This window comes from Atheta coriaria, unplaced genomic scaffold, assembly GCF_025399875.1.
Source record: "Atheta coriaria isolate IRGN ID8LTWV9N9 unplaced genomic scaffold, Caltech_Dcor_3.1 hic_scaffold_9_pilon, whole genome shotgun sequence".
Classification (NCBI taxonomy): Eukaryota; Metazoa; Arthropoda; class Insecta; order Coleoptera; family Staphylinidae; genus Dalotia; species Dalotia coriaria.
Window position 1 is genome coordinate 1753663 of NW_027045451.1, and position 20333 is coordinate 1773995.

At 39.1% G+C, this 20333-nt stretch overlaps 2 protein-coding genes across 6 annotated transcripts in view; both read right to left on the bottom strand.

The window, feature by feature from the left end:
* Positions 1 to 20333, bottom strand: part of LOC135798587 (hemicentin-2-like) — a 120930-nt gene that overhangs the window by 53854 nt on the left and 46743 nt on the right. For all 5 annotated transcript variants that reach the window (XM_065311459.1, XM_065311458.1, XM_065311455.1 and 2 more), the window contains exons 2-5: positions 12408 to 12549; positions 8303 to 8511; positions 5804 to 5917; positions 5415 to 5618 (exon numbers count right to left, since the gene is read on the bottom strand). In XM_065311459.1, the coding sequence (XP_065167531.1) occupies positions 5415 to 5618; positions 5804 to 5917; positions 8303 to 8511; positions 12408 to 12549 (669 nt within the window). The remainder of the gene's footprint in view (positions 1 to 5414; positions 5619 to 5803; positions 5918 to 8302; positions 8512 to 12407; positions 12550 to 20333) is intronic.
* On the bottom strand, positions 7213 to 7739 carry LOC135798590 (uncharacterized). The gene is made up of 2 exons (XM_065311462.1): positions 7723 to 7739; positions 7213 to 7636 (listed from the first exon to the last, which is right to left on the bottom strand). Exons 1-2 carry the CDS (start codon positions 7723 to 7725, stop codon positions 7301 to 7303), a joined length of 339 nt encoding a protein of 112 aa, XP_065167534.1. The 5' UTR covers positions 7726 to 7739; the 3' UTR covers positions 7213 to 7300.

The window sequence follows — 20333 nt, forward strand, 5'->3', positions numbered from 1 at the left end:
AGTGATTGCGAATAAAAATCGCGCGCATACAAATGTGCCCTCTATTACGTTCTGGATGCACATGTAATGCACGTCTATTTATTCTCCGGCGGGCAGGTATACGGCACGTTGCTCCCAGCATAGAACCAGAATGCAAATTCACTGATAGTGCGCTGAAAAAATCATCAAGCCGCGCGCACACATACGCAAAAAAATATTGTAAACACACACTGCATCGAAATGAAAATTTCATTTTTTTTCTGCAAATGTATGATTTTACTACTGACTCCACAGCGCGTATTGTTGGATGAGTGTGTCTTTTTTTTTCAATGCTTGTTTGATTGCAATTTGGAATTGGATAGAGTGCCAGAATTAAAATTTTTCCAAAAATAAAAATTAAAACTCGTATTTGTTGGTTTTAATAAAGTCGCGGATTAAAGAAGAAGTTATATTTGTGTATTGCACAATTGGCAATAAAATTCGTATTGAAATCAGATGCAAATCGAACGCAGGAGTTTAGCAGGTTCATTGATCTGCATTCGAGTCTTCGATTTGGATTTTCGTCGCATTCGCATCGAATGCGGTCGCTGGCTGGCTTTAAAACGACGGTAATTTACTGTTTGCTTGTAAATTGAACAATGGTATACTAATTGCCATTTAAGTGTCAGTTGTGCTCACAAACCGCACAATTCGACCACCATTTACCGCACCGCAAGTTGGCGCGCATATTTCAATTTTTAGCTTTCATTTAATTTTTCATCACACGCAACTGAATAATGCATTTTATGACTTTTGATACTTTCCCGGTATGCTAGTGCACTTTTGAGGTTAGAAATGGACTGTAGTAACGAAACAATGAAGTCTCGAATGAAGGAAACATATGGAAATGCGCTGGAAAAGTGGAAACTTTCGCCGTTTGCGTACTTTTCGGGGCCGGCAAAGCTTTTGTATCGCCGCCACCGGTGTGAATAAAGTTAACTGTTTCGTCGCTGCGAGCGCGGCGCGTGCACGAATGCGGCGAATAAAGGAAGTCGAAACGATGCAAAACTATCTTTTCGTGCTCGGGAAATAACGCTTCATGTTTGTGGATGGGACCGGGCGAGTTTTTCGCCGCTTTTTCGAGTTCAAAATTAAAGTTGGAATGTTTATTTTACGAGAAAAACTAAAATGTGCAGCAAATATCTAAATTTAAGCCGCAACTTTCGAATTTACTTGCTGATTCTATTTATATTGCGGAGCGCGGTCTGCGTTGATGATAAATTTCATTGTAAAATTTACGACAAGCGAATTAAAATCACAGAGAAGCGAAAATATCACCAAGATATAATAAAATGCAATCGTAAAATGTTTCATAAAGTGCAGTATACCTTCTTGACTGCTGCCAATTCAAAACAATAATACTCGTATAGTAGAGTAGTGCGATGACATTCAACCAAAAATTGAAGATCTCAAGAAAACATCAGATAATAGTAACTTCTCTTTGCGTTCCCCTTAGTGAGGAAAATATAATGCGCACGTAAAAACCATCAAGTGCCGAAAGATATCATCCGAGGGGAAGGAAAATCGCTGCGAGTTGCGAAGAGTTGTGAAGCACGACTCTTTACGTATTCATTGCTTTATTTCAATGCAATTATCCTCGGATTTGCATAACTGCTGGCAGTAAATCATAAACAGAGTTTAGTGCGCGCCCACGACAAGCAGCAACGAGGGACCCGGGACGGTTTTCCTCGTAAGAATTGTAAATCGTTACAAAAATACAAAAAAATTGTACAAAAAATTCAATTTTCTTGTAACATACGCAACGAAAGCAGGATTAAGAAGCACATCCTATTGTTATCCGGTGTTATTCCTTGTTATTCTATGATCGTACGTTATCGCATGTTATTGTCCTCAAATTGAAGCATAACAAGGTGACACGTTTTCGTTTCTCACCCTCGAAATATTCTCTCTGAATGGAGGCTTGAATTATCTCACAATTGACTTTTAGAGGACCATTCGTCTATGAAGTGACGCAGAAACGTTTTCATTCTTAAAAACCCAAGACGTTTACGAGTCACCAAATAATAAAATATAAAAAATATAATAAAATGATTACTTTTAGTGGAAATATTTTTATATTTTCGAAAATTTACATCATTAGAGTTTGCTTTTATGTTTTCACGGCGCGCACAAATAACCCCCAGCCCAAAATGTAATTTAAGAAGCGAAATGCACACAAATATAAATATAGTCGGAATAAAACGCCAAACTGCGGCGATAAATAAATATAAATCGCTCCCGAATAAAACATTCAGCATTCAGCGAATATAAACAAACAGCAAACAGCGCGCGCCAACGAAATATTCGCCAACACCAAGTGTTCGAAATGCACGTAGAATTTTTGGCATTCCATCGAAACGAGCAAAACGCGCCGGCGGTAAAAAGTATTTATGAATCTCACGTACTCGAACGCGCTGGCAAACACGATTTCATAGTTCCGACCGTTCAAAAACCCGCCCTCTAAAATACTCGAGAGATTCTTCCTGAGGGGGTAGGTCGCATTCCCGTATTTACATTCGTATTCACATTCGCGTACAAGCCTATTTTGAGCGGGCGAGTGACGAAAAACTGCCCGGCACAGCGGAATTGCGAAATTTCACGAGACGGGTTGTGTTTGCGGTCGCCTCCACCACACACCCACACAAAAGTCCACGCCGCGCAAAAATGCCGCCGGACAATGATTATCGTGCCGAAATAAATAAATATTAGGAGCGTACATGGAAAAAAACGAGCGCTTTTTCATAGTTAAACCTGGTGGAAATGAGTTTTTATCAATGCCACGCCACGTGCACAACACGCAAAAGTCACCGGACTTCACAAGTGCGCAAAAAGCGCAAGATAAATAAACCTCAAGTTTTATTAAATTTTTTTCCGCGAACATTTTTAGTGGGCAAATCTTTTTGTCTACGGACCGAAATATTTTTTCATTATTTTAGTTTCTACCAGTTTTATTCCGGTGGATATTAAATATGATATTAATATAAATATTTTATTTTTGCGGCGTGGATACGTGTGGATTTTGCATTTTGTTTTTATTTAATATCCTTTTGGCTTCGCAACTGGCGAATGCCAGTCAGTTAAAGAGCTAAAGTCGAACATATTTTCTTTCAATTTCGCTGGAATTATGAGCGTTTTACGTTTTGCGCGTGCTGTGATTAATTAATTTTCGGCAGAAAATCTGCGACAGCGAAATTTCGGTTCTTTGTGCGGCCGGGGAATTCTCATTTTTGATTTGGGTATTTTACACTTCACAAATATTCATTTTAATTAATTTCCAGACGTAATATTAAATAAATAATGATATAATCTAGTTTGAATGTAGACAAAAAGATATCTACTTAACATGATACAAATTATTTCAACTTCCTTATTGCGTCGCTTGTAAATAACGCGCATAAAACAAGTTTTCAATAAACACGTACTCAGTGCAAGTGCATGCGATCGACGAATAAATTGCACACTTTACACACGCCGCATTTTCCGCTTCAAAGTCTTCCTTATCATTACTTATTGCAGAACATCACGATCTCTGCGATTATACGCCATTTATAAACGCAGTTATGCACATACAAGCCCAGCGCGCATGATTATAGAGTCACGAATAATTATTGCGTCAAAAGCATTTCGATAACTGTGATCTATTTTAATTTACTGCAATTTTTCCCCGCAGCAAGTGATTGCTAATCGATTTTCTTGTCTAACGCTGACTAAGCAACAACTCTCTGTAGCTATCTGTAGGTTATACTCACAGATAGTTAGCTGGTGGCAACCGACGTCTTGCTTTCAAGTTATTACGCTTGATTAAGCTGATTGAGATGAAGATGAGGTTGTGGAACTCTGAGCAAACGTTTGAAGCTGTATCAGATCCAATAACATGTACACGTTTTAATTAAAAGGATTTTTAACGATGTTGCGGCGAAATAAAATTTCAAAAATTGCATTTCTTGGCTTTGTCAGTGCGAATATGTGAATATTAGTCTATGGTAGCAACCCTACATACATTCCTATTGTTTCAAAACCGCTATTTCCAATATGACTTCCGGCTAGACCCTTTGCGCAATTTTCGCAATTGCACTTGCACATGCTGCGTGGTTCTGGTCTGCACTTGTCGACTTTATTACGATTATGATTTTCCACGATTTCCGTACCATTGTGAATGGTAGCGCGTGCACGTACCGGGGGCAAATCCCCCCTTGGGTAATAAAAAGAGTTACAAAGCAAATGAATTCGAACGGTCACCACTGCGCACACCACTCTCGGACCTCGGGGCCATTAAACGGATAGCTGGGATACCGGGGATATGAGATATTCGCGGATATATCCATTGCTGACCGACAGTTGTAAGGATTATTTAAATAGTGCCCAGCTTGACCGAAGCCCCAGGATCTTTTTTATTTCGCTTCTTTGTTTTATTATTAAAAAGTAAGCGAAACCGTTATGATGCCGTTTTTATTTTATTTTTTATTTTTTATGACAAAACGCTGATAGAAGAGGGTTTTGTAAGACCATAAAGTGCACGAGAATTTGTTAAATTACGCACTCAAAGAGGTTGCAAACGTTTTATCTGCGATTCAATGTATGAATCTTTAGAATCAGGTGAATAAAAAGCTCCACGTCCGAAATCTGCAGCACGCTTGTGGTTTTAACCATCGCGAGCTTCGAGTTGAGAATTTAAAATCCTCCGAGATGGAATAAAAGCGCGCGTGTATGATAGCGTTCCGCGTTAACTCTTGCTTCTGCTTTTTGAGCGGATAACGGGGGGTTGGTTTGCACTCGAGCGGAAAAGTAGCTATTTCGTATTGCGCGTATTTAACGAAACGCTCCAATTTGAACACCGACCTCGGCAGTCGCGCTCGTTTCCAGCCCGCACCAACTGCCGCCAACTGCGGCACAACCCTCACCGAAATAATTTCACAAAATTCTATATTTCAAGGACACAGAAAAAGAATAAATCCAAATGTTTAATTTTAAAAGTTTAAAGTTTAAGTTTAGAATTAATTCTAAATCTGCAGTAGAAAGGTTTGTAAACACGATGTTTCGCACCCGACACGCAACGTATGATTAACATTAAGAATGCTCAAACGAACCCATAGTTATGCACCTAGTGTGCACACTGTTCACGCTTACATTCATATCTCTGCAGCTTTAACTAAAACTCCCAACAACTGTACGCGCTGCAATTCGCAGTCCTCGTTTGCATACATTTCTTACTCGCATCGCTGGGCATGTTCAACACATGTTGAATATGGTACGGAATGTTGCACATTGTGCGCACTAACCAACATTAGACATATTAGATACAGAAATCTGCAAGTCTAGATTTCACAAGTTTTCCTCACGCGAATATTCCGGCTTCACGACGAAGTCAAATGTAATTAATATAGTGTTTCACTTACAGTTTAGATCCAGGCTGATTGAACTGGATTTCGGGGCGACCAGATTGTTGTTGGAGGCTTGACATGTCAGCACGGTATGTAGGTGTTTTCTTTGGAGTTTATCGATGTGCAACACATTGCGCACACGACGCTCGGAGAGATATTCAAATGAGTCGTCCAGGAGTGCATTTTCCTGCCACCAGGTGACCTTTGGAGGTGGCCGACCTAAATATTAAAGAGATTTTTGTTAATCTTGATATAAATCAGTCTTTAAAAGCCTTTGCACTTGTGCTAACACTTTTCATGGACTTGGAGAAACATATGGTACCAGAATAAAGAAAATGGAAAGGAAAAAGCACATCTGAGGAGCTAGGGGCGAGGAAATTGTGTTAGAGTGTGTCCTCACTCACCTCCGATGGCGACGCAAGTGATATTAATAGAGGCGCCCTCGTTGTACGGGCCAAGGATGTAGTTCTTCACGTTCTGCTCGCCATGCTCGACGATCTTTATCGTTTCCGGCGGGACTGCAAACACAACAAGCGCCGCCGGTCAGTACAGCAAGGAAAACAACAGACAAAAAAATTAAATCAACCCCGGCGACAATTTATTATTGCACTCAGGGTCCAAAAGTCGGAAAACAACTGTTTCGCACTTAGTTAATGATGATTTAGTTCAATTTCAAATATTTTTTACATCAGATTGCTAGAAATATAAAATTTTGAACTCGAAACTCGTGATTCCGACAAGTTTCCCATATATTTCCACACAGCCACCCTAAAGTACGTACAAATATACGAGCGCTTTACATACACCCTCATATATCTATATAATGTGTCCCTATATAGAGCTGCTACCCATCTTATGCATACCTGATGCCTGATACGCACGTTGCACTAATCGTAAATCATAAATATCACGCCGTGGGAATATTTATGAACGCGTATATCTCGTTACATCTTCTCACTGCCTAAGTGAGCAAATATGAACATTTAACAAGCACTGCCAAACTCGGCATTTTACACAACCTATAAATAGTTATATTGACGAATTATGCGCAATAAATAAATAAATTTATATTTATACGAACCTAAATACACTAATATATATCTGCATGCTTGAGTACGGTGGTAAACTAACTTATTACTAGAATATTTCTGATGTAATTGATGTGTAACGAATGGAAAATTAGTAAACGTGTTGCTTTTTCTTTGTTCTTTGTGTGAATGCACGCGCGTAACTTGGCGTCAGTTGGCGAGTTTGCGCAAAGCAACAAACCGAAAAACAAGTTGCCTACAGTTGCAACAAAACAACAACTCCACCTCACTGCGTATTCTAAACGCGTCTACATTAGATAAGAAGTCAAATTAATATCAGTAATAATAGGAAGTAATATTTGAATTAATTCAAAATTTAATCACTTTAGAGTTTGGCTTATCGCGTTTAACGGTCGTTTTACGCCCGGGAACATGCGGTGCATAGTTTAAAATTTCCTCATCACGTTTCTACATTTTGAACGTGTAATTTTGTTTTAGTGCTTGCGCAAACGCACAATTGAATTTCGCCCTACGTTTTTTTCCTACTCGTGCCGACGCGTTTTACGAATCGCAAACGTCATGCTTTGATGTCTCGACGGTGCGCCATTAAAAATCTGTTAAAAGCCGTCGATTTGATTAATTAACTCCGACGGCAACCGCCCCCAAAGCGACGAAGACTGGCGGCGCGTAGGTCACGTAACAATTAAGTGCAATTAACGCTCTCGCTCTTCAGTACGCAAATTTTTACTCGCACACCGAAAAAAAAAGAAGAAAAGACGAAAAAATTGGCTCGGAAATTTATTTGAAAACAGCAACAAAACAAAATTTGGTAGAGTTATGAAATTAATTTAATAATCAACAACCAGCAACAATCTAACCCATAAGGTTTTGAGCGTTGTTAATCTGGTAGACACCAGAGTTAATCTGCTCAACGATGGCTTGGACCTGGGAAGCGATTTGTTTGAAAGTTTCGCTTTCCTTCTCGGCGATAAGGACTTGACGAATGGCTTCGATGATTTTGTTCCTCAACTGCTGCAAGAAAGGTTTGGTAAGACGGGCGACTTCCTGGATCTGGGGCATGACGGTGATCAGTTGGGCACCACCTTGCTGGACAGCGTTGATGACCTGGGCCACTCCGGTGGCGCTAAGGGCCTCGGTGGAGGGCATGGCGACGATGGCCACAAGGGCGAGGAGAATGAAAAGCTTTGCCTACGTTTTTTTCATTACGAAAATAATTAGAACCACACAAGAAACAACTTAACTTAAGTAAGTTAAAGCTAAGTCAAAAGTCTTACCATTTTAGAGGATTTTTGTTAGTTTATTTGAACTGATTCCTAATTCGCCACTGACAAGTATTTATACTAGTTGCACAGAATGGTTTAGCATAAATTTGAATTTCGAAAAATGAATATGGAAAATTCGGCCACATTTTCAAAATTATCTATTTTAATTAGCAAACAAGGTGCTGTTGACAATTGATAAGCCGGTAAAGTAATAACTAATGCGTCATATTCTCAGTTGCAAAATAAAAACACAGTCTAATATTAATTATTTTAGTGTTTTTATCATTCAAACAACCTTCAACCCAAAAATTTGAAGGTTTGGACGTTTTTAAACTTCGTTCAGGATTACTATTATTACTATTTGTAATTTACGTTGCACAAAAGATGCATCCCTACGATGAAAAGCCCAAAACGAAAAAGAAAACGAAAACGAAGGAGAATCTCGGATTCGCGCTGCCGCTGATATCGGATTAAGTTTATTATTGCAGTCGTACGAAAGTTTTAATTAAATTTCAACATGCCGTTGAAGATTCAAAAAAAGGAACCTTGTTAATGCGCCCCCGAAAACATCCAAATTGAATACCATACTTACTTATAACTGTCAGATTGACCTTGACAATCCTCGTCGGCGTTTGTTTGAAATCCACGCGACAGTTGTACACCCCCGAGTCGGAATCCTTCACACTATCCAAGGTCAACTTAGCCGGATGGTCCTGATACCGAAAGAATCCTCTCCCGCCCAAGACTTGCTCATCAGACCAGTGTTTTCCTTGCTCTAGAGGTTTATCTCTTGCGTCATACCTGCAACCAAATATACACAGCTTAAATATTCATGTCATCAATCATTTGAACTTTCCAAACATAATGTTTTCATTCCATACAACATTAAAACGCTAGCAGATGGCATCTATTGCCGATAGCATGTGCAGCCTGCATTGTGCATATTAATATTAAATGGGTGCGCGCTACTAATGAATCTAATTTTGCGCTGTAATGCGTTTAGTCGAGTCGTTTATAAATGCGCGCGCGTTCGCATCGAATTAAAATGCTCACGCGCACGAGCAGGCGAACGCATGTCAATGCATGCAAATGAGGATTTAATGAGCCCTTTATAATTCAATTAATTATGATGTCGCGCGTGGCGCCGCGCAAACCTCAATATGGTCAGCGCTGTGCTAAAGGCGATGAACGCTCAAAAATAGCTGGATACAATCAATTAAGTCTCGTAATAGTCGCGTATTTGTTCAGATGGAAACAAGTCATGTGATTCAATTGCACGCGTAATCACATCTGGTCAATATGTGAGGTTAAACTCGTCGAGTTGAAAGATTTTGAGGTTAAACTAAATTAGACTTGATGGTTTCGTGTAACTTCAACTCTTTCGCTTCGGGTTACACATGGTCGAAGCAGAAATCAATTCAATATTTCTGATTGCAGGGAGTTTCCCAGTTACCTCCTTCAACATTTCATTCCGTTACTCCTCGAGGAGTGGCGGTAGATATAGGTTAGGTATAGGTGTATATATAGGGGGTGTAGTTGTATTCAATTGGATACTATATCATAAGTTTCCTATTACACGCTTGGCAGGTATATTTTACCAATAACCATCTTCATTGAATCTCGCTGGGATTTCCGCTTCGACCGGTCCGTTCTACTCGGGGTTTCCTTGAATTTTCTATCCACCGTTCTGCCGGCAAACTCCCAACTTGTGGATATTAGTGTTGTATATTGGCAGGGCTGGTATTGGAAACCAGGGGTATTAAAGAATAAAGACGTGAAAGTTGGGAATGAGTGTGGAGTTGGTTCTGTTACGCAGAACACCAGATAGCAAGGGAATTTGTTTCCAGCCTGTTGGGGGCTTAATTCATCTTTTCTGACGTTTACGAGGAGATACTCACACCTAACCAATCGGAAAGGTGTTAAATAATCACTTTTATTGCGGGGGATCTTTTAATCAATAAAATGGAAGCAGAAATATCATTTTTACAGGGTAATGCCCTTTTTATCGACTTTCAAACACACGCAAAACATGTTAAAATGAATAATTTATTAATAAAAAAATATTTTCCGTGATCAACTGAGTGTGGAATGATCAAGTCATTATGTACAACAAACAGGTTTCCGGGTCAATTTCGTTTTGTCTTCATTTCATCGGCTTGGTTGGCGCTCATTTTATTACCGGTTAGCAATTTGCGTGCGGGCACTAATGTGATCGTGTTTGTTTGAATTTTAGGGCTTGTTCCGTTTGTTAGCTCAGGCCATTATTGGGTCATGCTTCAACCCATCGGCCGAAATCGATACCAACGCTCACTCCGCGCCGGAACAAAAACCAAAGTAATTACTTAATTAGCATTTTAAATGGTTGTGCGAGCGAAACAAATTGCTAATAAAATATTTACATTTCCGGCGTGTAATGCTTATAATGCTTATAATACTCGTTGTCGTGTTTGAACGCCATTTCTAGTGTTTTATTTGTAAGCACCAAATGGAGTCGCACACTTTGTGCACACAAAGCAAATACAAACAGAAACGATTTCGAATCGTGATGCAAGAGAGCGGAGAGAGCATTGGCATCGTTATCGCCGGCGTTATCAAATCGAGTCGACTTTTCAAGTGATGTGCATGTGGAATTGCAGCACACAAAAGCAGAGGCAGAGATGTTGATGTTGTATTGCTGATGTTGCCGGATGCGGAGTTTACCGAGTTGAGAGGTCGTGTGTGCGCGCACACTCGTTGATGATGATGGATTTGATTAATTAAGATGTAATTACGTACACACGCGTGCGTGTGACAGAAGTTACGGCCGCAATGCACGAATTGAACGAAAACGCGAAACAACTCGCTACTCCACGCCCGCCCACGCTGCTGTTGTTGTTGTTGTGCTGGAGAGTGCAATTGCAAGCGCTAATAGAGTGCCATCAGTGATGATACAGTGCACATCATCACGACTTGACATGACGTGACGTACAATAAATCTTGTGATTTATTAAAAAACAAATCTACCCAACACAACACAAAAACAACAAAAATAAATTTTTGCATCTACAAGTAACGCCATCTATGAATCAAAAATTAAATTAAACTAGTGTGGATTATGATTATTACACATTCATAGTATTCACACGATAATTATCGCTATTAACGTAAAGTGACAATTAGCGCAATTGCTCTTTAGCGCAGTTTAAATCATTTATCATCGGCGCCGCTCGTAATCTAACGTGAGCATTATTTGTAGCGTTCGCCGTTTGCAAATTAAGTAATGCAATAACAAACCGTATTACACACGTTATTGGCAAACATTGCAAATGGCGAATCAAACTGCAAACGCGACATAATCGCGGCGAGCAGCTGCTGCGAGTCGAATTAAACTCCATGAACATGATAAACACTCTAGTTAATCAAGTGCCGCCGAATACGAAACGCAAATATACTCCTGGAGTGCGCAACAAATAAAGTTCCCTATTCAACTTTTGATTTTGTTTAATTACTTGTGGAAAAATAACGTTTTTGATTAAAATCTGAGCAATTGCGGTGCGTTTTTTTTTTTCTTCCTTTGCTTCTTCTTCAGCTTTCAGTGACTTGTTGACTCGGCCTCGGCGAAATTCTTAATTTTTGCTTTCAACTCCTGACAAATTCCAGATTGTTCTGTGTAATTATAATTACAAATCTCTTTAATGTTGCTCGCGACGAAAAGGAAGCGAATTCGTTCTATTTTTGCATTCGCGCTTCTGTCTTTGCACCGCTCAACACCCCCATGGCATTTTTTCGTCCTCGCATACCCTTTGTGCCCTTCTCCTATCTCATCTTTCAAAAGCATATTTTTTTCCCAGCGACAAAAGCCCAAAGAGAAGCGAAAGAAGGCAAAAAACGCAGCAACAAAAAAATCTCGCGCAACCTCTCAACCCTTCTCGCATTTGAAGATGTCGCACTCGAAATTAGAGTTATAATTAGAAGCGCAAAAGTCGTAATCAAGACGACTGGCGGGGGCTTAAAAACTTGAAAACGCCAACAGGGAAAAAATCGCAATGCGAAAAAGCGAGGCGAACAGAGTGTGGGATTGTGGGAATGGAAAGGAAGTGGAGGACATCGGATTTTCCCGCTTTCAAACCTGGTGGCTGGTGGCTCTCCATGGGGAGATGTTGGAAGTTGGTGGCAGCGTCTGTTTGGTTCTTAACGTTCCTAATGCTCTTGACATTCATGACATTCAACCCCTATTTGCTTCCAACGACAACAAGCCTCTTGATAGAAATATGTACAGATACACAGGCAGTACTCAAACCCAACAAAAAATCAAATCCTATTATAAAACCTTCACCTTCAAGTATTTTCAATAAACCAATAAAAAATTTAAAAAAAAATTAAATTTAAAAAAATCATTATAAATATTTTGTTACACCCTGTATATTTTTTGTGAACTATAGATGAAGAGCAGATGCAAAGACCAATAAAAGGTAAAGAACACAAATATAAGGGCTGAAAACAATGCTTGAACACGTTCTTCATTACTTTCAGTTAGCTCACGCCCCAAACAACTTCCCACATAACCATATCTACCAAAAACCTAACCTTAAAATATAAAATGTCTTCCAGAGTTTATACATAACCTAATTTCTTTAAATTTCAAGGTCTAAACGTAATTTACGCAGTGGTTTGGTTTAAAAATGCAAAAATGTGCCATTTGGGTGTAGTATACTTACGAATATATGGGCGTCTTGCGTCCGGTACCCTCTTTGAACCAGATGGCAATGTGCATCTTGTCTCCGGGCAGAGACGGTGTGATGTCGCAAGGCATTTTGGCAACGTTACCCTGCACAGCTTCCACTTCAAACACTGCACTTGCTGTAACAACACAGAAAAAAAGTTAATTAACTTAATTATCAAAACTACACCATTGAGATTACATCGAGATTTTTTTTCTGGGTCTGTGCCCAGAAATTTTACATCAAGTTAAACTTCAACAACCAGAAATGAATATATTCCACCACCGACTCGCTGCGGACAATTACCTAAAGCGTCGGGGCGAAATTTAACACGAACTAGTATGAAGCAGATTCCCCAGAGTGCGAACGCCCCGATCACCGAATCACGAAACAAGGCTAATTGGTAATCATGGTAGTGAAGCCGGAGCGGACACCGATCCGAACGTTATTGGCGCATTACGAAGACACAACTTCGATATTAACCACACTTATAATGAGCGTCGGGACGTGGTGCTACGTGCCGGGCGTGTGGGGACACGTGCGAAGCGGACCATCTCTGACCAAGTTACAGATCCATGTCCATTAGATCCCTACATGTTCTACATGTCCGATTGTGGAAATTGTATTAAACCGAGGGTGAATTAGGCAATATGCACAAATTGATAATACTAGCATCTCTGGATGTTTCAGGTTGGATAAAAATAGACTTTTAAAATTTGTTTTGTTTGGCCTGGATGCGCCTCTCATCCCACCTGAGATTTCAGGTTGGCGTGAATAAAACATGCACATTTTTCGCATCCTCGCATCCTTTTACTTTCGACGCCCTTTCGCTTCCTGCTCTTCCGAGGCGCCTACTTTGTTTTGCTATATTATGCATATTGCTTTCGACGCCCATCAGCAGCCGGCAACAGCCATAACATCAACATTACAAGCTATAAAGCTAAAAGAAAAGGTGAAGCTGCTGTTTTCGTAGAAAATATACCTACACCATGCACGCCAAACAGGATACTCGAAAGCATTCTATCTATAATGTGAAATAAAAGCATTCTTTATTACATTACCGACTGCACTGAGATGATTTTAGCGAAATGTCGGTGCGGAAATCTTAATTTTGTTGCGAAAGGAAATTTGAATGCCAAGCTGGCGCCAAGTCTGATCGAGGTCAAAGGAAGTGGCAACTATGCGGACTGAATTTCACACCAGACCAAAGGTAGACCCTTTAAACTGCAATTTATAGTTTCAGACACGTTTGCCAATGCTAGCCAAACGTCGAATACATGATTAGATCAAAACCTCATCGACTCACAACTTCAAAATCCGAATCAAACTTAGAGTTGATTTCGACGGGCAATACGCACGAGTTTTAAATCGATAATCCTTGTTAAGCAATAACAAGCAGTGACATGCGGTATAATCCTGGACAGAGATTAATCACTCATCCAGCGTGTGCATAATTTCCACACACACACAGCCCGAGAGAGAGGCTGGGCGCGCATTTTCCCTGGACTGGGATAATTTCAACGCAATGTGAATCACGCTGCAAAATGCATGACATATGAACCAATTTCAGCGGCGCGCAAAATGAGTTACACACACCCTCAATTCCCGAAATCCAAACTCGGATCCGCAATAATGTAATATTCCTTCTACTTCTACTTCTGCTGGCAGAGTGCGCGTGCATAATAATCCGAATTGTGGCGTTCGAAATTTGCGCAATTCGCCAGTTGCAGAGATCTTGCAGATGAGCGCGTCGCCCGAGGCCAGTTTCACTCCCGAAATCCACGCGCGGGTAACGAGTTGTAAGTTGTAGTAAGTAGGAATCGGCGGAATGGAAGTCGTACGTTTTGCCAAAAAGCAAGAAAAACACACACTTACACTTCCCCAGAATACATACGACGAGTTTTTGGGTTTGGCACGCGCACAAAGCGAAAAACGTTTCGATTTCGATGCCAATTTTCCATCCCGAAAACGCAGAAGACGGCGAAGAAAAAAAACAACGTACTTTTCGAGATGATTTAATGATATTACTCACAGTCATATTCAATCAACCATGAAAAACGCCAAAGATAAATGTCTAAAGCTTTAAAAATTTTGCAACAAAAAAAATTACTATCTTTATTTCACCAACAGCGCAGTATTCAATTGATTTGGTTAATTAATTACTTTCCGATTTGTTTCGCGGAATTCAAAGAAGATCCACGGAACGAAACAAATGAATTCATTTATAAGTGCCGCGTTGGCATTAATCAAATTCGCTTGCACGACGATTTATAAATCAATCAAAGTGAATGAGTGAATAATGCAATAATAAAACCAATAAATCCAATAAAATCCTTTTGCGTTAATTTAATTCGATTGAAAGCAATTAAAATCGACTAATTATAATCCAGCTCAAACAAATAAACAACTAATTTAAATTCAAACATTAAAATCTGTTTTTTTTTTTTGTTGAAAATTTACAATGTACCTAAATTCACGGTGAATAAATCAGTATAATTGTCATTAATGCAAGCATTAATTCGCGTGCACCCTTAAAAACGTTCCGTTGCGATTGTAGACAATCGCAGTATGAATCTGAATTGCTGCAGCCAAGTATACGCGGAGGTTGGTTGCGGGCTGTCGTTGCGTCCGCGAGTGTAAGGTAATGCTCGCGATAAATCACGCTTATTAATGGAAATGTTTAAGCGTCTGACGTTTATTGCGAATTAATGCGGTATACACGTCTCCCGACTGCCGGGACTCCTTCGCGCTGCGATTACCAACAATCTACGACCGCCAGTATAGTAAATGCAGCTGCAGTTTCTACAAACTGCCATTACCATTGCGATATTATTGAGGTTACTAGTAGCAAACTTGCAAGTTGAGATATTTCAGAAATATGCCAGAGAAGATCAACTATTTATGTCTTTCTGTGCTACTGGAATGTGTTTACGCTCCGCCCACGGCACTTACGACGCTTTAGCGCCAGCGCGCATGCGCAATTGTATAATTACGTCTTGAATCGTTTGAGTTTTCGGTCGCAACGCGGTATGCATAATAATCAACAAGCGATGCCGCTTATCTACACCGGAATGGATGAATTAGTGCGTGATTATAATCCGTGCTCTGCATTCGCGCCAGTTAAGGTGGCGCATGTTGAGTTTGCATGCGCGATTAACACCGCAGGTAAAAATTTATATTTGTTTAATATAATTTATGACCGAATGCAAATAAATGTGTGGTGATTGAGCAGATAATTGTCGGTAATAAATTATTATATTATAGCGATATAATTGAGCAATAAATACGCATAATTTTCACATTATGGGCAAATTATGATAATTTTATAACTAAGGCCATCTAAATGTGAATTTTTAAAACTTGTGATTTAAAGAAGATCAGATTTGAGGTTAAATCATAAAATGTTGGTGTTACGGTATGAGGAACATGTGTTTCACATTCGTGTTACAAGTTTCATCAATTTTTATGCTTTGTATCCCCGGCACTTTGCATTTATGCGGATTGCAATCCGGCAGTCGAACTCAAAGGAATATCGGATTTCCGTTTTCGACGATTTCAATGGCTCCAAAGCGCTGGAACAATTCCGGAGAAAGTTTTGTTTTAAATATTGATGTTTCTTTATCGTTATTACAATTGCTATTGCTTATAACTTCTATATTTACGAAAAAATCTCTTAAACTTTGTTAGGATGAAGAAAAAAAATGATTTTTTTGAATTTTTTTGTGAATTAGTTTCTATTAGTCTTTAAAATTCAGCTCATTGCTCATTGTTCAATTGTTTGCACACTGATTAGGCCACAGCATAAAAGATTACGCGAGTTTTTCGTCTCGACTCTTGATGAGCCCCAGCGAAGATGGTTGATTGAAGATGGAAGTCGAGAATTTCGTCTTTTGAGTCGTGAAATGAATGTCTCATCGACGTCCTGCGACGGCATAAACGGCCGGAACGAACTTAATTTATATTCCCTCGACGCGTGCCATCGGGCGGCGCCGCACGCAACTGGAAGTGAACCTCGGGCGCCGCTGCGGAGGCGGCAAGCAAGATCAAAGGCGCGCACGAAATCGGACGGGAGAGTAGAACATTCGTCAGGCGCATCCACTACTGCCGATATTCCGATTCCTTTCCAATCGCTTCCTATCGGGTCCTGCGATCAAATGTGATTTCGTGCGAGAGGTGCATTCAGGTGTGACTACAATTCACCAACACACAGGGTACTCATAGAAATTATTAAAAAATATTAATAAACCTCAATAATCATCGAAATTTTAAAAGTTGTGTGTGTTTATTGCAACAATAAAAAATAGCAACGAAATTTGGTAGTTAATAAGACTTTATTAAGCTAGAATGCAATGAAACCCTTTTACTATGCTGGTTTATCTGGGAATGGTTGATTGTATTGGTAAGCGAGCAATTCCGCACGTTCGGTGTGCATTCGGCGTGTTAATTTGATCGAAATTGTAGCGCAATAGCAGTGATAGTCCCTCCAATTGCTGCTTTTGACGAACGAGCTCAGGAACAGCATATACCTGCATTGCTAGAGCTGGAACGTTTTTATTTTTCTTCGGATTTTAAACGTCAGTATTATTTCCACTATTTTGACTAACATAGAATGAAACGTTTTTAAATTGAAGTATATTTTATTTCATAATAAAGCACCCCCTCTTGGCAATTTTTTCTTAAGAATTAAAATTTCATCTCTCAGATTTCCGTTTTAACTATTTTATCTGATAGGGAATAGTTCGTAGATAAAAACAACGCGATCAGATCCTATTTATCTCTTTTAGTTTACGAGATATTCGCGATAGGGGCCCGACTCGCGTTGGTCGCCATTGCCTTTAGTTTAAAAGATATGCACTATTATCGTTTATTGACTCGAATAAGCGACTCGTGTTCAGGGCACCGTAAAAGGGCAGCGGTAGAAGTGACTCGTGTTCAGGGCACCGTACGTCGGTTCATTGCATAGGCTGACTCCCAATTGCCAATTTTTTCTTATAAATTAAAATTTCATCTCCTTTATATGCATTTTAATAAGCCTACCTTATAAAAAAATTCCGTAGATTAAAACGCTGCAATGCGATCTTATTTATCTCTTTTAGTTTACGAGATATTCGCGATTGAATAAAATGCACAAAAATTGAAAAATGTCACTTTTTAGCACTTTTAGTCGCGTTTTTTAACCTTTTACTGTTGGAAATATTGTTATTTTATATCTTTATCTGATAGAGAATTTTCCAATCTTTCATAATCAGCAATTTCTAGGTTGCTATTGCTTTTAGTTGAAGAGATATTAATTATCAAAAATCGTCGAAAAAAAGTATCAAGCACCCCCCCTTGGCATTTTTTTCTTAAGAGTTAAAATTTTATCTCTCAGATTTCCGTTTTAACTATCCTATCTGATAGAGAATAGTCCGTAGATTACCACGCCGCGAGCGGATCCTATTTATCTGTTTTAGTTTACGAGATATTCGCGTTTGAAAAAATGGTCAAAAATTGGAAAATGTCACTTTTTAGTACTTTTAGTCGCGTTTTTTAACCTTTTACTGTTGGAAATATTGTTATTTTATATCTTTATCTGATAGAGAATTTTCCAATCTTTCATAATCAGCAATTTCTAGGTTGCTATTGCTTTTAGTTGAAGAGATATTAATTTTTGAAAATCGTCGAAAAAAAGTATCAAGCACCCCCCCTTGGCAATTTTTTCTTAAGAGTAAAAATTTTATCTCTCAGATTTCCGTTTTAACTATCCTATCGGATAGAGAATAGTCCGTAGATTACAACGCCGCGATCGGATCCTATTTATCTCTTTTAGTTTACGAGATATTCATAATTGTAAATCAATCATGTATGCAGTGCTAGAGAATGAAACTAACTACTTTCGTTCATAAGTGAAAATGTTTAGTAATGGACGGTTGATCACACACAACACGAAATTGGCAGCATTTAAATCATTGTAAACTCAGTACTATACGAGTATATACAACTCGATCAAATTTTAATGCAAATAAGTGCATTCTAGTGCCATCTGTGTTCAATGTAGAGTTGAATTTTAATAACAAATATTTAAGTATACAACGTATATTTATTTCATGGCAACTTGTGTGTTTACATAGAACGCAGATTCACCGATGCCTACAAAAAACACGTCGATAAGAACCATCCGCTACGTAAAATCGCGTGATCTTACATGTACACCACTGTCTCCTTTTATTTCATTATACCTGCACTACTACCAACCCAAACCAAAACAAACAATTCTTTGATAAGCACACAAAACTTGTGCAGTGAGAATTGCGATGCGAATTTATTGTAAATAGTGCATTGTTGGGGCATCTATTGTCAAATCAGAGAGTTATATTTAGATAAGATACATCCAGAAATTCAGCACAATTTGTTCCTTTCTTTAAAGGTAAAATAAAACAAAGTAACTTTTGCAGTTTTAATAATATTATTATGAATTATAACAAAAATTGTTTCTCTTGGATATTGCTAGCAGCTTTACTAGTTTGCTAGTTTTCTAGTCTTTAGTATTGTGTTCGTGAGCTATTTCTGGTGGGAGGCACGTTCCTAGCCTTTTCTGGTCCTTTCCCAGGCTTTTAATATGCGTCGCGCGTTGGCGTTTCGGACGACGAGAGGAATCCCTGAACACGACGCTCTGCCGTCCTGCTGAGTCCTGCTCACGCCCGAAGCGTCACGCCGCCGGCTTCCAGCGTGAAAAGCAAGCTAGAAGCTACGAAAACACTGCACTCCACTACAAAAATGAAACACAACCAGCCGAAACAAAAAAAAAGTTTATATTCTGTTGGTGACAATATCCTAGAGACAGCAAAATAGTTTGAGTTTAAAATATTCTACAATATAAAAATTCGTTAAACGCCCTCTACGAATAAGGTGTTTGTTTGTATATTCTTTCAGCAAAAAGGACAAAAATGAAAATAAAATAAAATAAAAACTGTTCCTTGGTAGAATTACTTTTTACTTGGTTTCTGTTGACTCCATCTGCAACCTTATGATAGTCTGCAGCGCGTTGGCAGTCTGAAATGCAGAAACTTCCGGTTTTCAGATTAAAAACAACGAGTGAATTGTGCGCGTTCTGCATGCAGAATGCGCTCCACGTCCCTCAGAAAACCATTTTTTCTCCATCGCGAATAAAAGGAGGAAAAAAGTGGTCGTAGGTGCTTCCAGTTCTCGTCCGAGATTCATGACAACCGACGCCAACCGCCGGCGAGCATGGTAACGGGAAAACGAGCGAAGAACCGCGCCGCTGAATGCAGAAACTCGAACACGCGAGGGAGCAGAAAGAAAGAAAAAAACGAACGCTGCACGTAAAACTCGACGAGAGCAGAGTGAATAAAACGAGCTTAATGCACGTATAAAAGGGTTACACACCTTCGCACCACGTTTCAGACTCGCATTAAATTAAAACATTACAAGGACCTTTCTACGTCTAGTTGTAACATGTAACATTAGAATCAACGTTGGAGATTTTTAAGAATTTCGCAATTTGTCGCAGGTGTTCGAATTCCGTATTTTCACTTTCGCCACAAGTGCACATCATCGTCCCAGCCGCACACGACATTATTAACGACATTAACGCTAATGATAATATCACGTATAATAATTAACATAATTAGCTGACATTAATAATAACTTTCGGCGTTATCTAACGCGCCACAACGCGGGAAGATTGTAATTAATTATCAAAGTGTATAAAGTGAAGTATTTTACTCGAATGTAAAAAAGTACATTAATCCCTTGGGTATTAATGTTTCCGAAACAAAAATAGTTTTATTTACCTTTTGAGATTTAAGTGTATAAAGTGTAGTATTTTACTCGGATGTAAAAAAAAGTTCATTATTCCCTTGAGTAATAAAGTTATAGAAACAAAAATAGTTTTATTTGGTAAAATATTAAATGTTTATTCAA